This window comes from Lagopus leucura, unplaced genomic scaffold (genome assembly GCF_019238085.1).
Source record: "Lagopus leucura isolate 7727_CA_CO unplaced genomic scaffold, USGS_WTPT01 Super-Scaffold_100052, whole genome shotgun sequence".
Classification (NCBI taxonomy): Eukaryota; Metazoa; Chordata; class Aves; order Galliformes; family Phasianidae; genus Lagopus; species Lagopus leucura.
The window spans coordinates 1,328,047-1,343,595 of record NW_024962298.1 but is presented as its reverse complement, the minus strand read 5'-3'; the positions used below and the strand labels follow the sequence as shown (position 1 = coordinate 1,343,595).

Genomic DNA, 15,549 nt, shown 5'->3' with positions numbered 1-15,549 from the left:
AGTTAAAGTGAGCTTTGTAATCTTCCTGCAGTCCTAGCAGTGCAGGTAAATTTATTATGCTTAGAGAGTATGCTTCTAAGTTGCTGCACCTGGAAGAGCCATACAGCTAAAGTCACCTGGGATCAGAAGTATTCTCTTGGTTACAGAAGTCTGAATAATAGCCATCACAGTTGCAAAGGCTTTTCTCCCATTCTGCAGAGGAGGTGTTCCTTATTCTTGCAGGTGGGTATAAATATTTTGTGCGTTCTGCTCAAGCAGCTCTAATGATCAAATCAAACTGATGTTTGTTCTACTTGATGCATGGAGGTGCTAACTGGTTGTTCACTGAGGCACGTGTGATGTGTCAGTGATGCACAAATCTGGTTGGGCTGTGCAGTTGCTGTAATTTAATGCTCATCTGTGTGTGTGGCCCTTAGAATCGTTTGTGGACAAGCAGTTATGGACAAATTTGTTCACTTAATTGCTGGTCGTAATTGTATTGAAGTTCTGATGTGCTGATGCACATAGAAAAGATGGCCCTGAATACAAGAGTGCCTGTGGACCAGAATAGTGACTTTCTGACAACTTGAGAACAACTCTAGCAAATGCCTCGCAGCAGATGTAGCCCAGGGTGCGCCAGTGCCATTTGCCTTTTATGTAATGTTGCCTGTTTTCTTCCTCCATCTTTACAAGCGCTGTGTAGGAAGAGGAGAGCACAGGAACACGAGCACTGCTGTCTGGATGTAGGCTTTTTAGTTGCTCCCTTTCTACGCAGCAGAAGTACCTGCAGTGCTCATGTAGCGGTGTGTCTCGCTCCAGTTTATGGGAGGGAGAGGAGGTTCTTTATTATCTCTATACCCGGCGTGAGATTAAGAAACAGCGGTTCAAACGTTGGTCCGACCAGTTGATTACAAATCTTAATCAGGGAAATGGGGAAGGGGAGGACGGACGCTATTATGAATGAGGGTGATGGGGAAGGGAAGGAGGGCGATAGAAAAGATAGAAGAGAAGAAGCAAGGAGTCTTTACAGGAAGCAAGAGGGACACAGTCAGCACCATGGATCCAGCGAGGTTTGCAGTTCAGTCTTTGATCTTCGGTAGTGGTGGGTCGTCAGGCAGAGTCGTTCTATTGACCGCAACGACCATGGTGATGATGGCCCCTTTTCAGTGGTTTCAAAGTGGTTGAGTCAGCTGTCTTTGGAGAGTGACAGCTCAAATCCAAAGTGGTTGAGTCAGCTCTCCTTGCGGTGGCAGCTTCTCGCCCTGGGACCTCAGCAGGAAATTCCTTTGTTCTTATCTTTCTGGCCTTGCCAGCAGATAAGAGGAAGCAGGGAGGCACCAACTTACATCTTGCCTTCGCAGGATACAATGGTATCATCCCCCAGCCTCCCATACCAAGCTGGAGTGGTTCAGTCACAGGCCAGATCTTCCGCCAGTGAACACTGCTGAGCGCTCTCTTCCGCTCTCTACAGAGCAAACAGCTCTGGGGGAAGGGGTTTCAAATGTTCCCAAAGTGAAATCGATTGTCACATGGTTAGCACCCATCACTTGCCTCCTTGACAAGTCACTCAGAGTCTTATCACAAGAAAAACCTCAGGAAGCAAGCTTGGAGCCAAAAAAAAACAAAGAAGGATTCTCACATGGTGTTGTAATACAGGAGCTCTGCACACTGCAAGATTGAAAGCAAGCAATGCAACTCTTAGGTGAATTCTCTGCAATCTCGCTGTGTTATCAAGAACCTTGGAGAAGGAGGTGGAAACAAGTTTGTCTCGTCTTCTGATGCTCTGCAAGCTGCCATGTCCAGTACAGCAAAGTAGCAGCGAGAACCAGATGGTGAAGAGCTTGCTTCCAGTTCCCTCTGGCTGCCCAGAAGCTGTGCAAGCACTAGAAAAGATGTTGATGCATTCTGACTGGTGGATGGCATCTGCCTTCCCATCCTTTCTTTCTGTGCACCTGGAGAGACAGAGCTCTGTTGCTTTTTTTTCTTTGTAGGCCTTTCTACCATCGTTGATGTCGTTCTTCTGGCCTCCTTCCTTCATCCCCTCTCTCTTCTGCACCCTCATCTTCCCTTGTCCCCAGTTAGTCAGGAGCTCAGAGCAGTGTGAGAACATGAAACGTAGCAGTTTGTCCCAGTGCTTACTGTACCCCTAACTGCAGCTCAGCCAAGGCTCAGGCTTCACACCGACACCCGCATCCAGAGTGTGAGCTGCCTGCTTGTGCTGTGGCTCCAGCCCAGGCTGCACGTTGGAAAACCGCTGGATGTTTCAGCAGCCTTGGAAGCTCTTGGTTTCCTGACACCTGACTGTCTTAGGAAATCTCTGCAGCAGTTTCACAACACTACTAGAAGGGATTGAAGAAATGGGGCATTCTGTCAGCACGGCTGCATCTTAAAACAGTCCTTAACAGGAAAAGGAAAGTGCGTGTCACGTTCTCCTGTACTGCAGTACTTCTGGTGTCCTTGCTCTCAGCCCAGATTATGACAGTAGATGTAGGTTTGAATTGTAATGCAGAACAAGAAAACTTCCAGACACTTTTTACTGGGTCACCCATAAGATGTAATAGTTTTTATGTGCAAGAATATGTCTAGGTGCTTTTGTCCTTGCTTTGGTTTTGGCTTTTAGTGGAAGACTTTGACAGGGCTCTGTTATCTGGGACGTGGTTTTGCAGCTGTTAGGCATGTTAGTCCTCCCTTCTGTTTTAGTAATGCTAGCCGTTAATATTTGGAAATCAAGGACTGAAATCCTTGTATGTATGAAGAGGTTTGCATTGCATGTCTTGAAGGGGGGAAAAAAAAAACCAACAAAAAACAAGCAATACTTTCAGGTCTATACTAAAGTACACCCCTTCTGAAAGTGCTGGTGAGTGCACTTGGGGCCTGTTGTGTAGCTGAAGTTTGCAGGCATGAGAAGTTCTTTGTGTTGATACTAAAACTGTCAAAAAGTGCTTATAAGGAGATTACCTGTGTTAAAAACGACTGAGTCTGCAAATAAACGTAGGGTTAGCCATTTTAAACACCTTTCAGACTTCATTTAGCTTAACCTAGCCCTCCCTGTTTCTGTGCTCTCGTGTGCTGTTTCAAACAGCTCCTTAGATTTCCAGTACTGTTTTTTTCCCCCAGTCTTACAATGAAAGAATTCAAATCCTGGTTTTCCTTTCGTCGGACATTGGCTTGGTTGCAGTGATGTGGGACCTGACGCAGCACGCTGTGCCCACGTGTGCCTTTTGCTGAATGCTGTTGCATAAAAGCTAAAGTGACATCTAAATCTTGTGCAAAGGAAATCCGCTTCGTTCTGCACTTTGTGTTGCTGGCATTGGAGCAGGATGGTAAAAACCTCGACTAGAAAAGCTGCGTAAGAAAAGGTTGCTCTGCTGCTAAATCTGTGATTGAGGTCAGCTGCAGCAATATCTTAAATGCAGTTTGTACAGCAGAAGGCAATTAGCCAAACATTTTGATAGAGTAAGTACTGGAAATGTCTCAGCCATAGCTTGAAAGCGACTAGCATCACATCCCTGAAATATTAATATTCCGTGTAATGCTCCCTTCAGACTGTACAAAAATAGTCCCTGCTGGAGCAGAGCTGGAAATGGCTGCGGTATGACTGTGCCCAGCGTGGAAAAGGCGCAGTGTGCTCTTGTCACCGATGCTGTCGTTGGGGTGACCTGGCAAAGATGTCCTCCTCTTCAATAGAATTCTCTCCTGGCTACAGGAGGACACTGGGTCACCCTGCAGCAAAAGTTACCGTGTCCTAGAAAGGTCTCCCTTCCTCTCATAGAAAAAGTGGGCCAGCTGCACCTTGTCCTCTGCACAGCTCTGCTAACGGCCTCTTCAGCTGGGAGGCAGCAGCAAAAACCGGAGTGCTGTCAAGTGGAGGCTGCGTGGGGCTTTCAGCTGGTGACCCCTCTTTCTTTTCCTCGTGCAAGGAATTCGGCAATCCTTCAGTGCTGAATCAGGGCTGTTGCTTTGTCACTTATGCTCCACTTCTGCCAGCCTTCCGTTTTCTCCATCACAAAGCCATAGGGAAGCCACTGAGCTTACCTAAGCAATGTGTTGGAAGGGCAGTGCAGCTGCTTACTGATGCTGGATGTACTGAAGATGTAATGCAGCACACTTAACCCTGAAGCTGATTGATTTTCTGCTTTGAGATATTTGATGTGGAAACTGGTTAGCATCCCCTTGTAACCAGACAGCATCTGTCTGTCACATGTATTGGAAATTGTTAGCAAAGACCATGTGGATCCTTGCAGGCCTTGATGACGTACTTCTTTTGCTGTTGTATCATCCTGCAGGATGATCCTGTTCATCAGAACAACTTTCTGATGAAGTTATCTGATAAATTCATTCTCAGTTAACTTTCAGGAGGGTCAAACTTCCGTACTTGGTCTTTAAGCACATCAAGTCTGGAAGCCTTTTGTTCAAATGTAGAAACAATGTGTGCTTTGCAGGAAGATGGCACTACTTTTAAGTACTGAGCGTGTGACTTGTCAAACGTTTTCCCAGAGAGCTGTGGTGTTCTTTGGGGAAGGGCACGTCCAGCTGCTGCTGCCTGGATCACAAGAGACGTTGCTCGTTTTTGCTTTGCAGCAGATCAGAACTGAGACGTTTCACTCTTCTGACTCGCGGTTGCAGCTGAGCTGTGAAGAAGCTGTGATCCCTCCCTAGCCCTACCTGCAGGGTTTGCCAGTGGTAAAGGCAACTTTGCCTGAGAGCCCCTTGGGATAAACTCTGGTGCCCAGAGCCTTTTCCTGGGGCTCTGAGCTTGGACTTTGACTAGATTAACAGATCACACAGCAGGCCACGTGTGGCATAATTAGCAAGCTAGAAAGCGAATGGGCTTTAAAGGTGGTCACAGCGGCACCAAAGCCATCTGCTTAAGCAAAGGTTCAGGTCGGGCACTGGATTGATCCAGCATAATCCCTCGTGAGGCATTAGGCTGCAGTGGGCTGCATGGGACCTGCTGCAGGGAGCAGAGGGCTGTTATTTATAGGCCAGTCTGTTCAGAGTTCCCTCTGCTGATGTTAGGGCTGTGGCTTGCTGGTTATAACACTGTAGCCCCCTATCTACACGCACAGCGTATGTACAATAGAGATTTGCACGTGTGCTGGATCAAAGTGTTCTGTTGGGGAGATTTTGACTCGCTGCATGACGCATACCCAGCTGCAGCATCACTGTGAGGCACAACAAGCACATTACACGTCATGGCATGTTTGTGGCCCACGTCTCCAGCTGCGAGGAATAGTGGCCTGATTCAGCTCTCAGAGCTTTGCGTTAAGAAGGAATCGGTGCAGAGGTCTGACACAACGGGCAGGTGGTAACCGGAATCCCCTACAGCTCTGTTTCAAAGCTGAAGATCCCCATAGACCCAGGGGAGATGAGGGTGCTCCTCCTGTTCCTGTGCTGGGGAGTGGTGCAGCCGTCTCAGTTTTGTGGGGGTTTGGCACACGGCTGAGTTTTGGCATTGAGACTTCTGCCTGAAGGTGTTCCTGCAGGTGTTCACTTGAGGTGCTGGTTGGGTAGATGTGGCAATCAGCTTTCCTTCTTTAAGGTGGGCTCGGTGCGGGAAAGGCAGCAGCTCCCAGGGAGCTCTTGCTCTCTGTTCAGAGCAGCTTCAAGTAATTACCTTCTCAGGAAACACCCTGTGAACGCAGAGGTTTTGTTTTCTTCTGTAGCTATCCCTGACATCACCGGCCACAAGCGAAGCGAGAACAAAAACGAGGGGCAGGAGGCACTCATGTACTGCAAGTCCGTGGGCTTCCCGCATCCCGAGTGGGTATGGCGCAAGAAAGTCAACGGAGTGTTTGAGGTAAGAGGCTGGGGGTCTTGGCATGCCTAGGCAGTGTGTTCTGTCCTTCCGAGGCCCCCTGACAAGGAACAAAACAACCACCTTGCATTTGCTGTGTTCTTTTTCAGTCTTACTGTTGGGCTAGCAAGACTTCATACAAGGTTTCGGCAGTTAGCCCTGTTCAGTGGTCGTGTTCCTCCAGTGTGGCGGGTGGACTGGTGAGCTAGAATTCTGACCAGCAATTGGAATAAGAGAAGAGAAGCTGGAGTCCTTCAGCCTGCCTGTTTTTGTCAGTTTGTTAGCGCAGTGGGCGCTGCTGGAAAGCTAGTCGATTGCTCAGTAGATTGAAAAAAAAAATACTAAGCAGGTAGTAATGTGAATTCAGTGTTCAGTGGGAGCTTAATTTTCATGGGGCAGTGCAGTACGGGTGACCTCTGCTGTGAGTCACCAGAGACCTGGGTGCTCTGAAGGCTTCTTCACAGGCTTTCTTTCTGATGAAGTTATCTGACAAACTCATTCACAGTTAACTTTCAGGAACAGGAAGGTCACACGTCTGTACTTTGTCTTTAAGCCTATCAAGTCTGGAAGCCTTTTGTTCAAATGTAGAAACAATGTGAGGCCTTGAATTTCCTGTTCTCTGAATGTTCCTGAAGTTTGGTGTTTTTAACTGCCCTGTCCCCAAATCTGTGAGAACTACGTGTGAAAACAACACAAATGCAAGACTTTAAGTCCACCATATCTTAAATAATGAGAAAATCTTATGCAATGTAGAATAATCTTAACCTGTGCTGCATTTGTGATCACCACCGCTGGCGTTCCCTGGCTGCTGTTGTTGAAGCAGGATAAAATACAGCATGTCAGTCAAGCTGATGTGGTTTTGTGTGTGTTTGAAGCATAATTCATTTTAGGGAGAGATACAGAATGGACACTGGTAGCAGGTTCTGCTGAAGTATCAGCTTCTTTGCCAGAATCCATCACGTTTCTTCTGTTTCCATGATGAAGAAATGCAAAGCCTTGGCATCAGAACTCACTAAAGCGCTCTCTCTCTCCTCTTCCCACCTCTCTTCTTTTATCAGGACATCAACAACTCTTCTGGAAGATTCTTTATTTCAAATAAAGACAACTACACCGAGCTCAGCATCACGAACCTACAGATCAACGAGGATCCCGGCGAGTACCAGTGCAACGCAACCAACCAGATCGGCTCCGCGTCCGTCACAACCATCCTGCGTGTCCGCAGCCACTTGGCTCCTCTCTGGCCCTTCCTGGGGATCCTGGCAGAAATTTTTATCCTCGTTTTCATCATAGTTATTTATGAGAAAAGGAAGCGGCCAGACGAAGTCCCAGACGGTAAGTGTGCTCAAAGCCGCTTGTAAGAGGAGGAAAAAAGCAAAGCAAACTTACGGAAGCAGAAGCAGAACAGAGTGGGTCTTTGTGGCAGGAAGGATCATCAGCACAGTTCTTTCAGCTCTGAGCTCTTTGCCTTCACCTGTTCACTCTCCAAATATTAAACCCAGTAAGTGGAGAGGGTCCCCCAGACCTTGGACTGTGGGATGGGAGGGGAATTACAACAGTATTTGTGAAGTGTTTTGTTGCACGAGGTGGCTCTGGTGCCCCTGTCTCTTTCTCGATGTAGTGGCCATGAAATCCTTCATGTCAGTCCCACAGTGCGTGGGGAAACGTGGAAATGCTCTGATCCCTGGTGGTGCCTGGGTCAGACACTGGGCAGGTTTCGGGAGGAAACGTGATGCTGCAAGGGATTGGGACCACAGATGTTTAAAAAAAAGAGTCATATTTGCAAGGGGGTGGGTGGGGAGGTGGGAGGTAGGGCTCTTATTTTAGTGTGTAACTGAATTAGTAATGTATTTAAGGAATGCTCTGGAAACTAACTAATATCCACTGAGTTGTATTTTCTTAAGATTAGCTTCTTAGGTTCGGTAACTGTGATTAGCTGCAACTTGTTTGTGTACCAAACAGCCTGTTTTATCTTTTGAGCTTCTTCTGCATATCTTCCTTGGGGAAAAAGGGGCGGTTTGAAGCTAAAATGAGTATTTGAAAGAACCTCTTTGACAAAAATGCTTTCAAGTGACACCTAGTTGCTTACTACAGTGTTTATCAAGAAAACTTACCGAGGAATCCTTGCGAGAAACAGCTGGTAATGCCATCTTGCTTGCTGTAGGAGCATGACGTGTCCAAATGAAGGAGCAGGTGCTGCAGTGGGGAACACGCTGAGTCAGTGCGGGGAAGCACTGAGTCATTGGGCTTTTCCTGGGTTGGACAAGCCCTGCAGCACCACAGATAGCTTCCAAAGGCAGCTGTGCTGTAGCTTGTGCAGCAGTGACTCGCTGTTGGGTTGCACAAGGGCTCAGGAGCAGCACAGCAAGACGTTTGCCTTTTGGGATGGAAACATAGCTGCTGAAACATCGATCTGCTTGTCGAGCTTGGGAAAAACAACGGCGCTGTTCCCAAGTTGTGTTTTAGCGAACGGAGGAAGAAATCTTACAAGTAATAAATGGTTATGCTTCGGCTGAGGCTTGGATCACTTCCATAGCTGAGGAAAAAAAATTGTTCTTAAATAGTGCATACCTAGATGAAAGTAGCTTTTATCTTAACGACCTTGGTGGCATCTACTGACTTCTTACAGAGCATGCATTGAGACTGTTCCCAGGTGTGTAGCCAGCAGCATTTAAACCGTGTAGTGCATGTACCTCTGCTTCTAACAGCTTTGTGGTTGCTGAGGGGGTTTCTATGGCCAGCAGTCTGTCCTCAAAGCGGCTCTCAACCAGCCCAGAAAACTTGACGTGTATTTCAGAGAAGCACTTAAATGTCCTCTTGTGCTTCTCTTGCTCTGCCATTTTGGCCTGACTTTTGTGTCAGGATGGCCGGGGAGAATCCTGCCTCATTTTTTGGTGGCTGTGTTTCTCAAACTGACACTTGGAGAATGTCATGGTTTTGGTTTCACTAGGACTGAAAGAAAGCATCAGTGATTGTAAATTAATATGGAAATCCTTACTGTAAGCAACATGAATTGGCCTTAATCCAGTAGAAATTGGCTTTGACTGGACCAGATTGCAACGCAATGAGGTGTTAGGGCAATTAAGCCTCACAAAGAGGTGAAGCATGCACTGGGATTCGTTACGGGCTCGGTTCTGTGGCTGAAGTTTTCCTGGCTGGTCTGGCTGCTCTCCGGACACCTGAAGAATTCCAGGCTCATCATCTCTGGTGAGGTGTCCCAGATGATGGGCCAGGTAACTGAGGTCACTGACTTTGCTTGCTCAGTTGGCTGTTACTTGAAAGGCAGCTCAGCTGGAGTCCTGGAGAGCAGTGATGCTCTGGGGTGCCCATCTGTTTTCTCTGCCCACTTTCTTGGAGGACAAAATTCAATGCTGAATATCACAGTCTATGTGTTCGGTTTGCTTGGATGGAGAGAGAAAATCGGCACAGAATCTCAACTAAAAAGTTATCTTAAGTGCTGTATTTGGTTGGACACTCTTGCACTCCAGTGCGTTTGAAGCATTCTGTGATGCTGTGGTGGGAAACACCCTAGAAGCCAGGGCATTTTATGACTGCCTGTGTGAGAAATCATTGATAGTCAGCTGATTTCCACACTTGAGGAATAACCAAAGTAAAACACTCACGTCACTTACTTTAAATACATTGTTATGAAATGCCAAAGTTAATGTTTGAATGCAGTGGTGCTGTCTGGAATTGGAACTCGGTGTTTCCAAACCAGTATGCCTGCCTGTGCGTGCTGCAGTGAGCAGTGGCAGTACTGCCAAGGAGCAACTGATGGGCTGCCTGACAGAGTATGAATTGGATGCTCGTCTGAACGTCACATTACATACCATGAATATAATTTGGCAGCTGCTGTGGTCTCTTTTCCTTTCTCTCAGATTCCTAATGTTAATTCTCCCTAGAATTGGAATGTCTCCTGTATCCAGCTGGGCTTTTCACTGGGAATCCTTGGGTTTGGCCCCTCTCTTCCTTCTGTTGTGGTGATTTATAAATGGCATTCTAAGAGTGTCTCAAGAAGTTACAGTTTTGGAGAAAAGCAGTGATGACAAGCAGCACATTGCTCTGAATAAGGGAAAACGAGAGCAAATCTGGATGATGTGCCCAAGAGACTTTGGGTAACTGATGCTGAGCAGAAGTGCCTAGTTCTTGGTTGGGGGGTGTGGCTGCTTGGAGAATGACCTTCTCTCTGTCCCAGAAGTGCCTGGGGTGCTTTCCAGAGCTCTTGGGAACTCTACCTGCCCAGCCCAAATAGAATCAGTGGAATTAATTCCCTCATCACTGTGTTCCGCAGACTTGAAAGTTACCTGTTGCCACGCACCATCACCACCTCCCTCGGGTGGGTAACGGTGCTGGGCACCTGCTGACACCTGGGGCACTTCTCAGCTTACAGATCAGCTGCAGGGTGAGGCCGCTCAGGTTTCAGAGCCAGGCAGGAGCTGTGGCCTCCATAAGCACTGCCATGCCTCAGGAGCAAGGACAGTCCTTTAACTTTGGCATTTCCTGACTTCAGTTTTTGCATGAACCTTGCTTTTTGTGTTTGGTTTAATTGCTTTTCATGCCACAGCACAGGGCTGCTCGATAGCTCCTTTGCTGACATTTCCTCCTTCGCATAATTCAGATGTCTGTTTCTTCGGATGCTGCTGCATAGCAGGAAAAGAAGTCCTGCACTGTGACATCTGTGCGGTGCAGAGGTGGCAGCAGCGGGTGCCCAGCGCAGCTCTGTGCTCACGTGCCTGCAGACCGGGGGCTTTCCTGTCTTCATGGGCGGAGGGGTGGCTGCAGTCAGCATCTGGCATTCAAATTATGTGCTGCAAGGAGGAACGGGTGGGAGATTGCGCTTGAATTTCTGCCTCACTTCAGAATGAGGGTTTTGACCTGCGGACCACGTGCCGTTTTTGGAGGGCAGCTAGGTTTGGTACCGTTGGGGCGGGTGGGTGACATGCAGCTTCCAGGGGCTTTTGGTGCTGAGAGCTGCATGACCGTGGCATGCTGAGGCCAGAGGTGCTGGCGTTCACTGCATGCACGTGGGGACCGTTTGAGCAGGGGACTGCTGATGCATTTTGCTCAGCTTGCAAGTTGCTTGGACTTCCTTTGACAACCAAAGGGAGTAAATAGCTTTTTCTTCCTCTGTGGTATAGCGTAAGCTGCTTATTTTTGATAGACGTAGTGATGTGTGACCTCGCTGTAGTGCATCAAATTTGCCTAAAGAAAGTGCTTTTTCTTGTTGTGGTTGGACAAATTAGCCTATAATTAGCCTATAATTAGCAAAGACGCTGTTTTAAAGGGTGTGTTCTGGGGTAAGTAGAAAGTAAAAACTCCTTGGCTACATTCCCCTGCAGGAATGTAAACAGTTTTTACTTGCAAATCCATACTCTGCATACTCCTTAGTCCAAAGCCATAAGGCACCTGGGTTACAATACATGCTTTTCCATTCCTCCCTTTACATTTGCCAGCTTGATGCAAAGATTTTCCATAAATACATTTCTGCTCTGGCTGTGCAGAAGTTCCATTCACATCCCCACATTCTTTCTAATACTCATTTTTTTTTTCTTGACTTTCCCTGTTCCTGCTATTACTGTAAGTAATTGAAAGAACAAAATGTTTTAACTGACACAGTTTACCTTGTAACAAGTTAATTTTTGTTTTTGCCTGTTTTCCGCACCTTTCTCTCCCACACGTAAAGTTCACCAAGGGAGAAAATGATCAGGCACACGGTGAGGCTGTAGCTATAAACCATACCTAAAGGCAAGCACTGTTGTATCGTAGCAGTAATCAGAGGCCATGGCTTCCACAGGCCTTGGTACTGATTTGTTAGGCGCTGCTTAGGAGCAGAATTCCTCGAGGTTGATGTAAGTAACTTTGGCCAGAGGGTCGTCTTTGCCTTCTGCTTCATTCCATCTCACAGTAACTGCTGTACCTTTATTGGCTTGTTCTGTGGAACAAGATGGGTGCCTCTGCGTGCCACGTGCCTCCCTCCAACACTCCTGTAGTTAATGAAGCAAAAGAGAAGCTTGTTAATCCAAACCTGACGTGCAGGGCTTTCTTTTAATTTGGACAAGCCCATTTAAATTCTAACAAATGTCCTCCTTAAAAACTTGTCAAATTACGGCCCAGTTTCCTCTTCCCAGAAAACAAAATCTTCAGCTGGTTTAAATATGAAACTTCCCTAGCAACCTCTGTAGTAGCTCTGGCAAATTGCTTAGCAAGCTGTAGATGTCGCACTGATGCTGGCCCTCTTTACCCGTGCTCAAGCAGGAATTGACCATGGCTCTTTGCTTCAGTAATGCTGCAGCTCATGTTTGGCAAGGTGGGTCCTGGTCTTGTGCTAGAGTGAGAAGTCTTGCAGAGGGCAGCCCTGCACAACCTATGGCCCATTCTTAGCCTGGGGTCTGTTCCAGGCAGTTGGTACGAGAGGGGGCTACAGCTGATCTGTTTGTAGATCATCGTAGAGCTGTAACCCAGAAATCTTGCCTGGAAGGCTTGGTTACGCTCCGTACACGATGCGCTAAAGATAGTAGCAATTCTTCCAGTTCAGAAATCTGCTATTTCAGGGCAACGCTAAGCAGATAATCGCTATACCTACCTTAAGCTTTATTATGTAAACAGTGATCTGTCCGACTCTGCAGATCCCCTCCCCAACTAAAAAGCCAATTCCTGATGAATGAAGGGGGCTTCGTTTGGTCAGCTGTGAAATCACCTGGCAGCATTTCAGGAGCCCTGCAGCTGCGGGATGGAATGAAGCAGCACACTGGAGGCGTGTTTCCATGGCCAAGCATTTCAAATGCTACTGGGTTAGAGACGTCGGGTTCTAGGGCAGCTCTTCTGGCATAAAGGTTTTGAGTTATATTGATATTTGTCGGTTACTATGACTTCTTTTTTTTTTTTTTTTTCCCCCTTCAATTGCATCATACCCTTAAAAAATGGTGGTAAGTGAGAGATCTGCATGCTTTGGAGTTTGTTTAATCTCCGCTTCAGTCTATACAGTGCACAAGTCATAATGTTAACACTTTCTTACAACTTCATTCACATTCACAACTAATTTGGATTTCAGTTTGCTGTTCTTAATCTATTTTATTTAACCTGATTTTGTACTTATTCTTCCTGTCGTTCTGTTGCCCCCTGATTTCGCTCAGGTTTCGATCTCTGTCTGTACTGTACTAGGGTTGCTTTCTCAGCAGTGATACGGATGACCGGGGTAGTAACTAACGCATAAATAAGTCTTCCTCGGTCACAGGTAGGAGATAGAAGGGAATGGGGCACGTGGTGGCCTTATCCATAACCATAAGTGTCCTGATAGACGTTCTGTTGGGTCTTTGTCAGGGAAGCGCTTTGCTGGCAGCCTTTATAGGTGTGAATTATTATTTTTTGAACACGCCATCTGAAATACATGTCTAAATATCCTCAGCAAGAAGATCAAATGGTTATTTCATAGTGAGAGAAGACTGGTATCCTAACACTGCAGCTTGCTATCGCTGAAAGATGTCGCTTAGGCTTGTAGAAAGCTGAGCTGAGGGTGTGAAGGCCGGCAGGCAGCGGTAGCGCTCCAGCGTGGGCTGGGGACGAAGGGCTCGCTGTCCGTGCCAGGCTCCCCGCACCGGCTTGAGATCTTTTGTGAACCAAAAGATGTTGGTGGAAGGAGCCTCTAGATTCACTCTGCTGTGCTTTGTGTCCCAGTACCTGATGTGTCTCTGTATATCTCCACTGTATATACAACAGCACATTGATGTCTGGTTGTCCTTACTGGTCCTAGTTCTCTCTGTATCTTGTCCAATAGTGTACTGTTGCTGGTAATGGACCTCTGTGGACACTAGTGTGTCGCTAGTATGTTCTTTTTGGCTGTAAAGCTCTTGGTTTGTGGTTAGTTCCTTATTTTTGTTGAAATATTTTTTCGTTCTGGTCACTGTCCGTGCTAGCAGTGGCTTTGCCTATCCGTTGCCTTGAAGGTACAGGTGGAGTAATGTCCCACTCGACAGACATTACTCCTGGCGTGTGCTCATGCGGATGCCCACACTGTTCAGACTGTAACCTCCATAACTGCTTCATGTGCACCAAGCCCCTTGTGGAATCCTGCTGAGAGTTTCTAAAGGCTTCAGTGAAAAATCCCCCCAGCAGGAGGCGACTGTGGGATGCTAAAACAGCAGGTGGTGAATTGGTGCCCCAAAACATAGTTCTACAGAGCATTACCCTGACTTTCTGGATTTACTTTGTACTGCTGTTTAAATGCACTTCTGTCTTCTGTACTGCAGACTGGGGAAAAAATAAGGTCTCTTTTAATTTGAGAAATATTTAATTGGCCACAAAAGAGCTAATGCCTAACACTGGCAGACGTTTGTTTGTCCAGTTCTTAAAAGAGAGTGTTTTCCTTTGGCCTCTGACCAGGAGGCTCGGGCAGAACAAGGCTGTCAGTTTCCTCTAGCTGAAGCCTGGGTCTGGAGGTGTCGCAGCACCGGGGTTTGTCCTGGTGGTGAGAGCTGCGCTCCTCAGGCTGCTATCCGAGGGCTGCATTTGGATCCTTAAATCGAGTTCCGAACCTTCAATCTCCTCCTAACCTGGTCTGCTCCAATTAGATGAGAAAAGTGGGAAAAGGCTGTGTCATCCATGGTGGAAGATGAGCATGTGGCATATATACCCTGTTGTGTATATGCTGATAATGAGCCGCCTGCAGAAAGATGGCTTAAAAAATGAATCCCAGAAAACAAACAGCAGGATTTTACAACTGAAATGTTGGTTTGTCTTCTCATCTATTTTTATAAGATTGAACCACTGGAACTTGGGGACAAGATGAGTCTGACCATGTTGCAACAATCTGTCCGCTACAGTTGCAGTTCTTCATAACCAGCATTCAAAGTGTTAACTAAAACCATTGAAGCGACATACCAGCCATTAAAACTCGAATCCTGAAAATAACTCCATGAATCTTTGCACTACCGAGCGGAATGGCCTTTAATGCTGTAGATAGATTGGTTTGCTGTTTGCAGTTCAGCTGGCGTGCTGTACAAACACTGACTCTCTCTTCTTTCCCTCCTTTGTCTTCCCCTGGATTGCACCTGAACTCTTGCTGCAGATGATGAACCAGCTGGGCCAATGTAAGTGTGCTTTAAGGGGAAAAGCATCACTGGGGCTATTCTGCAGGTTGTGGCATTTGCAGTGTTTTAAGAGATGTTCTGTGCGATGCTGGAGCTCTAATATGGATCAGTGTGCTCTGTATGGTATTGCTGAGTAAAAGCAACGTGATAAAATACGAAAAGCATTCTTTGAAGCCTCTGTGTTGATCTCTGGCCTGCGTTTTGTGCAAGGGATGAAAAGCTGCCAGGGAAAGAGGCACAAAAAAGCCAGCTAAATTGGGCTTGGATCGCTGGTGCTTGGGAATGGTGGCTGCTGGGTTTGTTGTCGGGTAGCGGCACAGTAAAGGGATCTGCAGTCTGCCAGGTCCTTACTCAGTAAAGCAAATATCATTGAAGGAGTTGGGGTGAAGGAAGGATGAAATGCTGTTTAACTGAATATGTACAAACTTTCCTACGTTTTGGTTAGTGTTGGTCAATCTTTATTCTTTTGTGCTTTCTTTCCCCAGGAAAACCAATTCTACAAACAATCATAAAGATAAAAACTTACGCCAGAGAAACACAAATTAAAAATGTTTATCATGTAAGTATGACTTGCACACATCTCAGAAACGCGCAGACTAAAAGTCCTCCTTTTTCTGTCCTGGCTTGGATGTGTAAACTTATTCCATGTGCTAAAGTTACCGCTGCTCAGAGGATGGCATGTGCCTTCCT

General features: G+C 46.8%; 1 protein-coding gene across 3 annotated transcripts in view; it reads left to right on the top strand.

Moving 5' to 3' along the window:
- The window catches only part of NPTN (neuroplastin), a 47,010-nt gene that overhangs the window by 29,742 nt on the left and 1,719 nt on the right, over positions 1-15,549 (top strand). For 2 of the 3 annotated variants that reach the window (XM_042885660.1, XM_042885658.1), the window contains exons 4-7: positions 5,646-5,779; positions 6,835-7,108; positions 14,838-14,859; positions 15,345-15,418. In XM_042885660.1, coding sequence (XP_042741594.1) covers positions 5,646-5,779; positions 6,835-7,108; positions 14,838-14,859; positions 15,345-15,405 — 491 coding nt within the window. In that variant the 3' untranslated portion in view covers positions 15,406-15,418. The remainder of the gene's footprint in view (positions 1-5,645; positions 5,780-6,834; positions 7,109-14,837; positions 14,860-15,344; positions 15,419-15,549) is intronic. The other variant, XM_042885661.1, reaches the window with a different exon arrangement.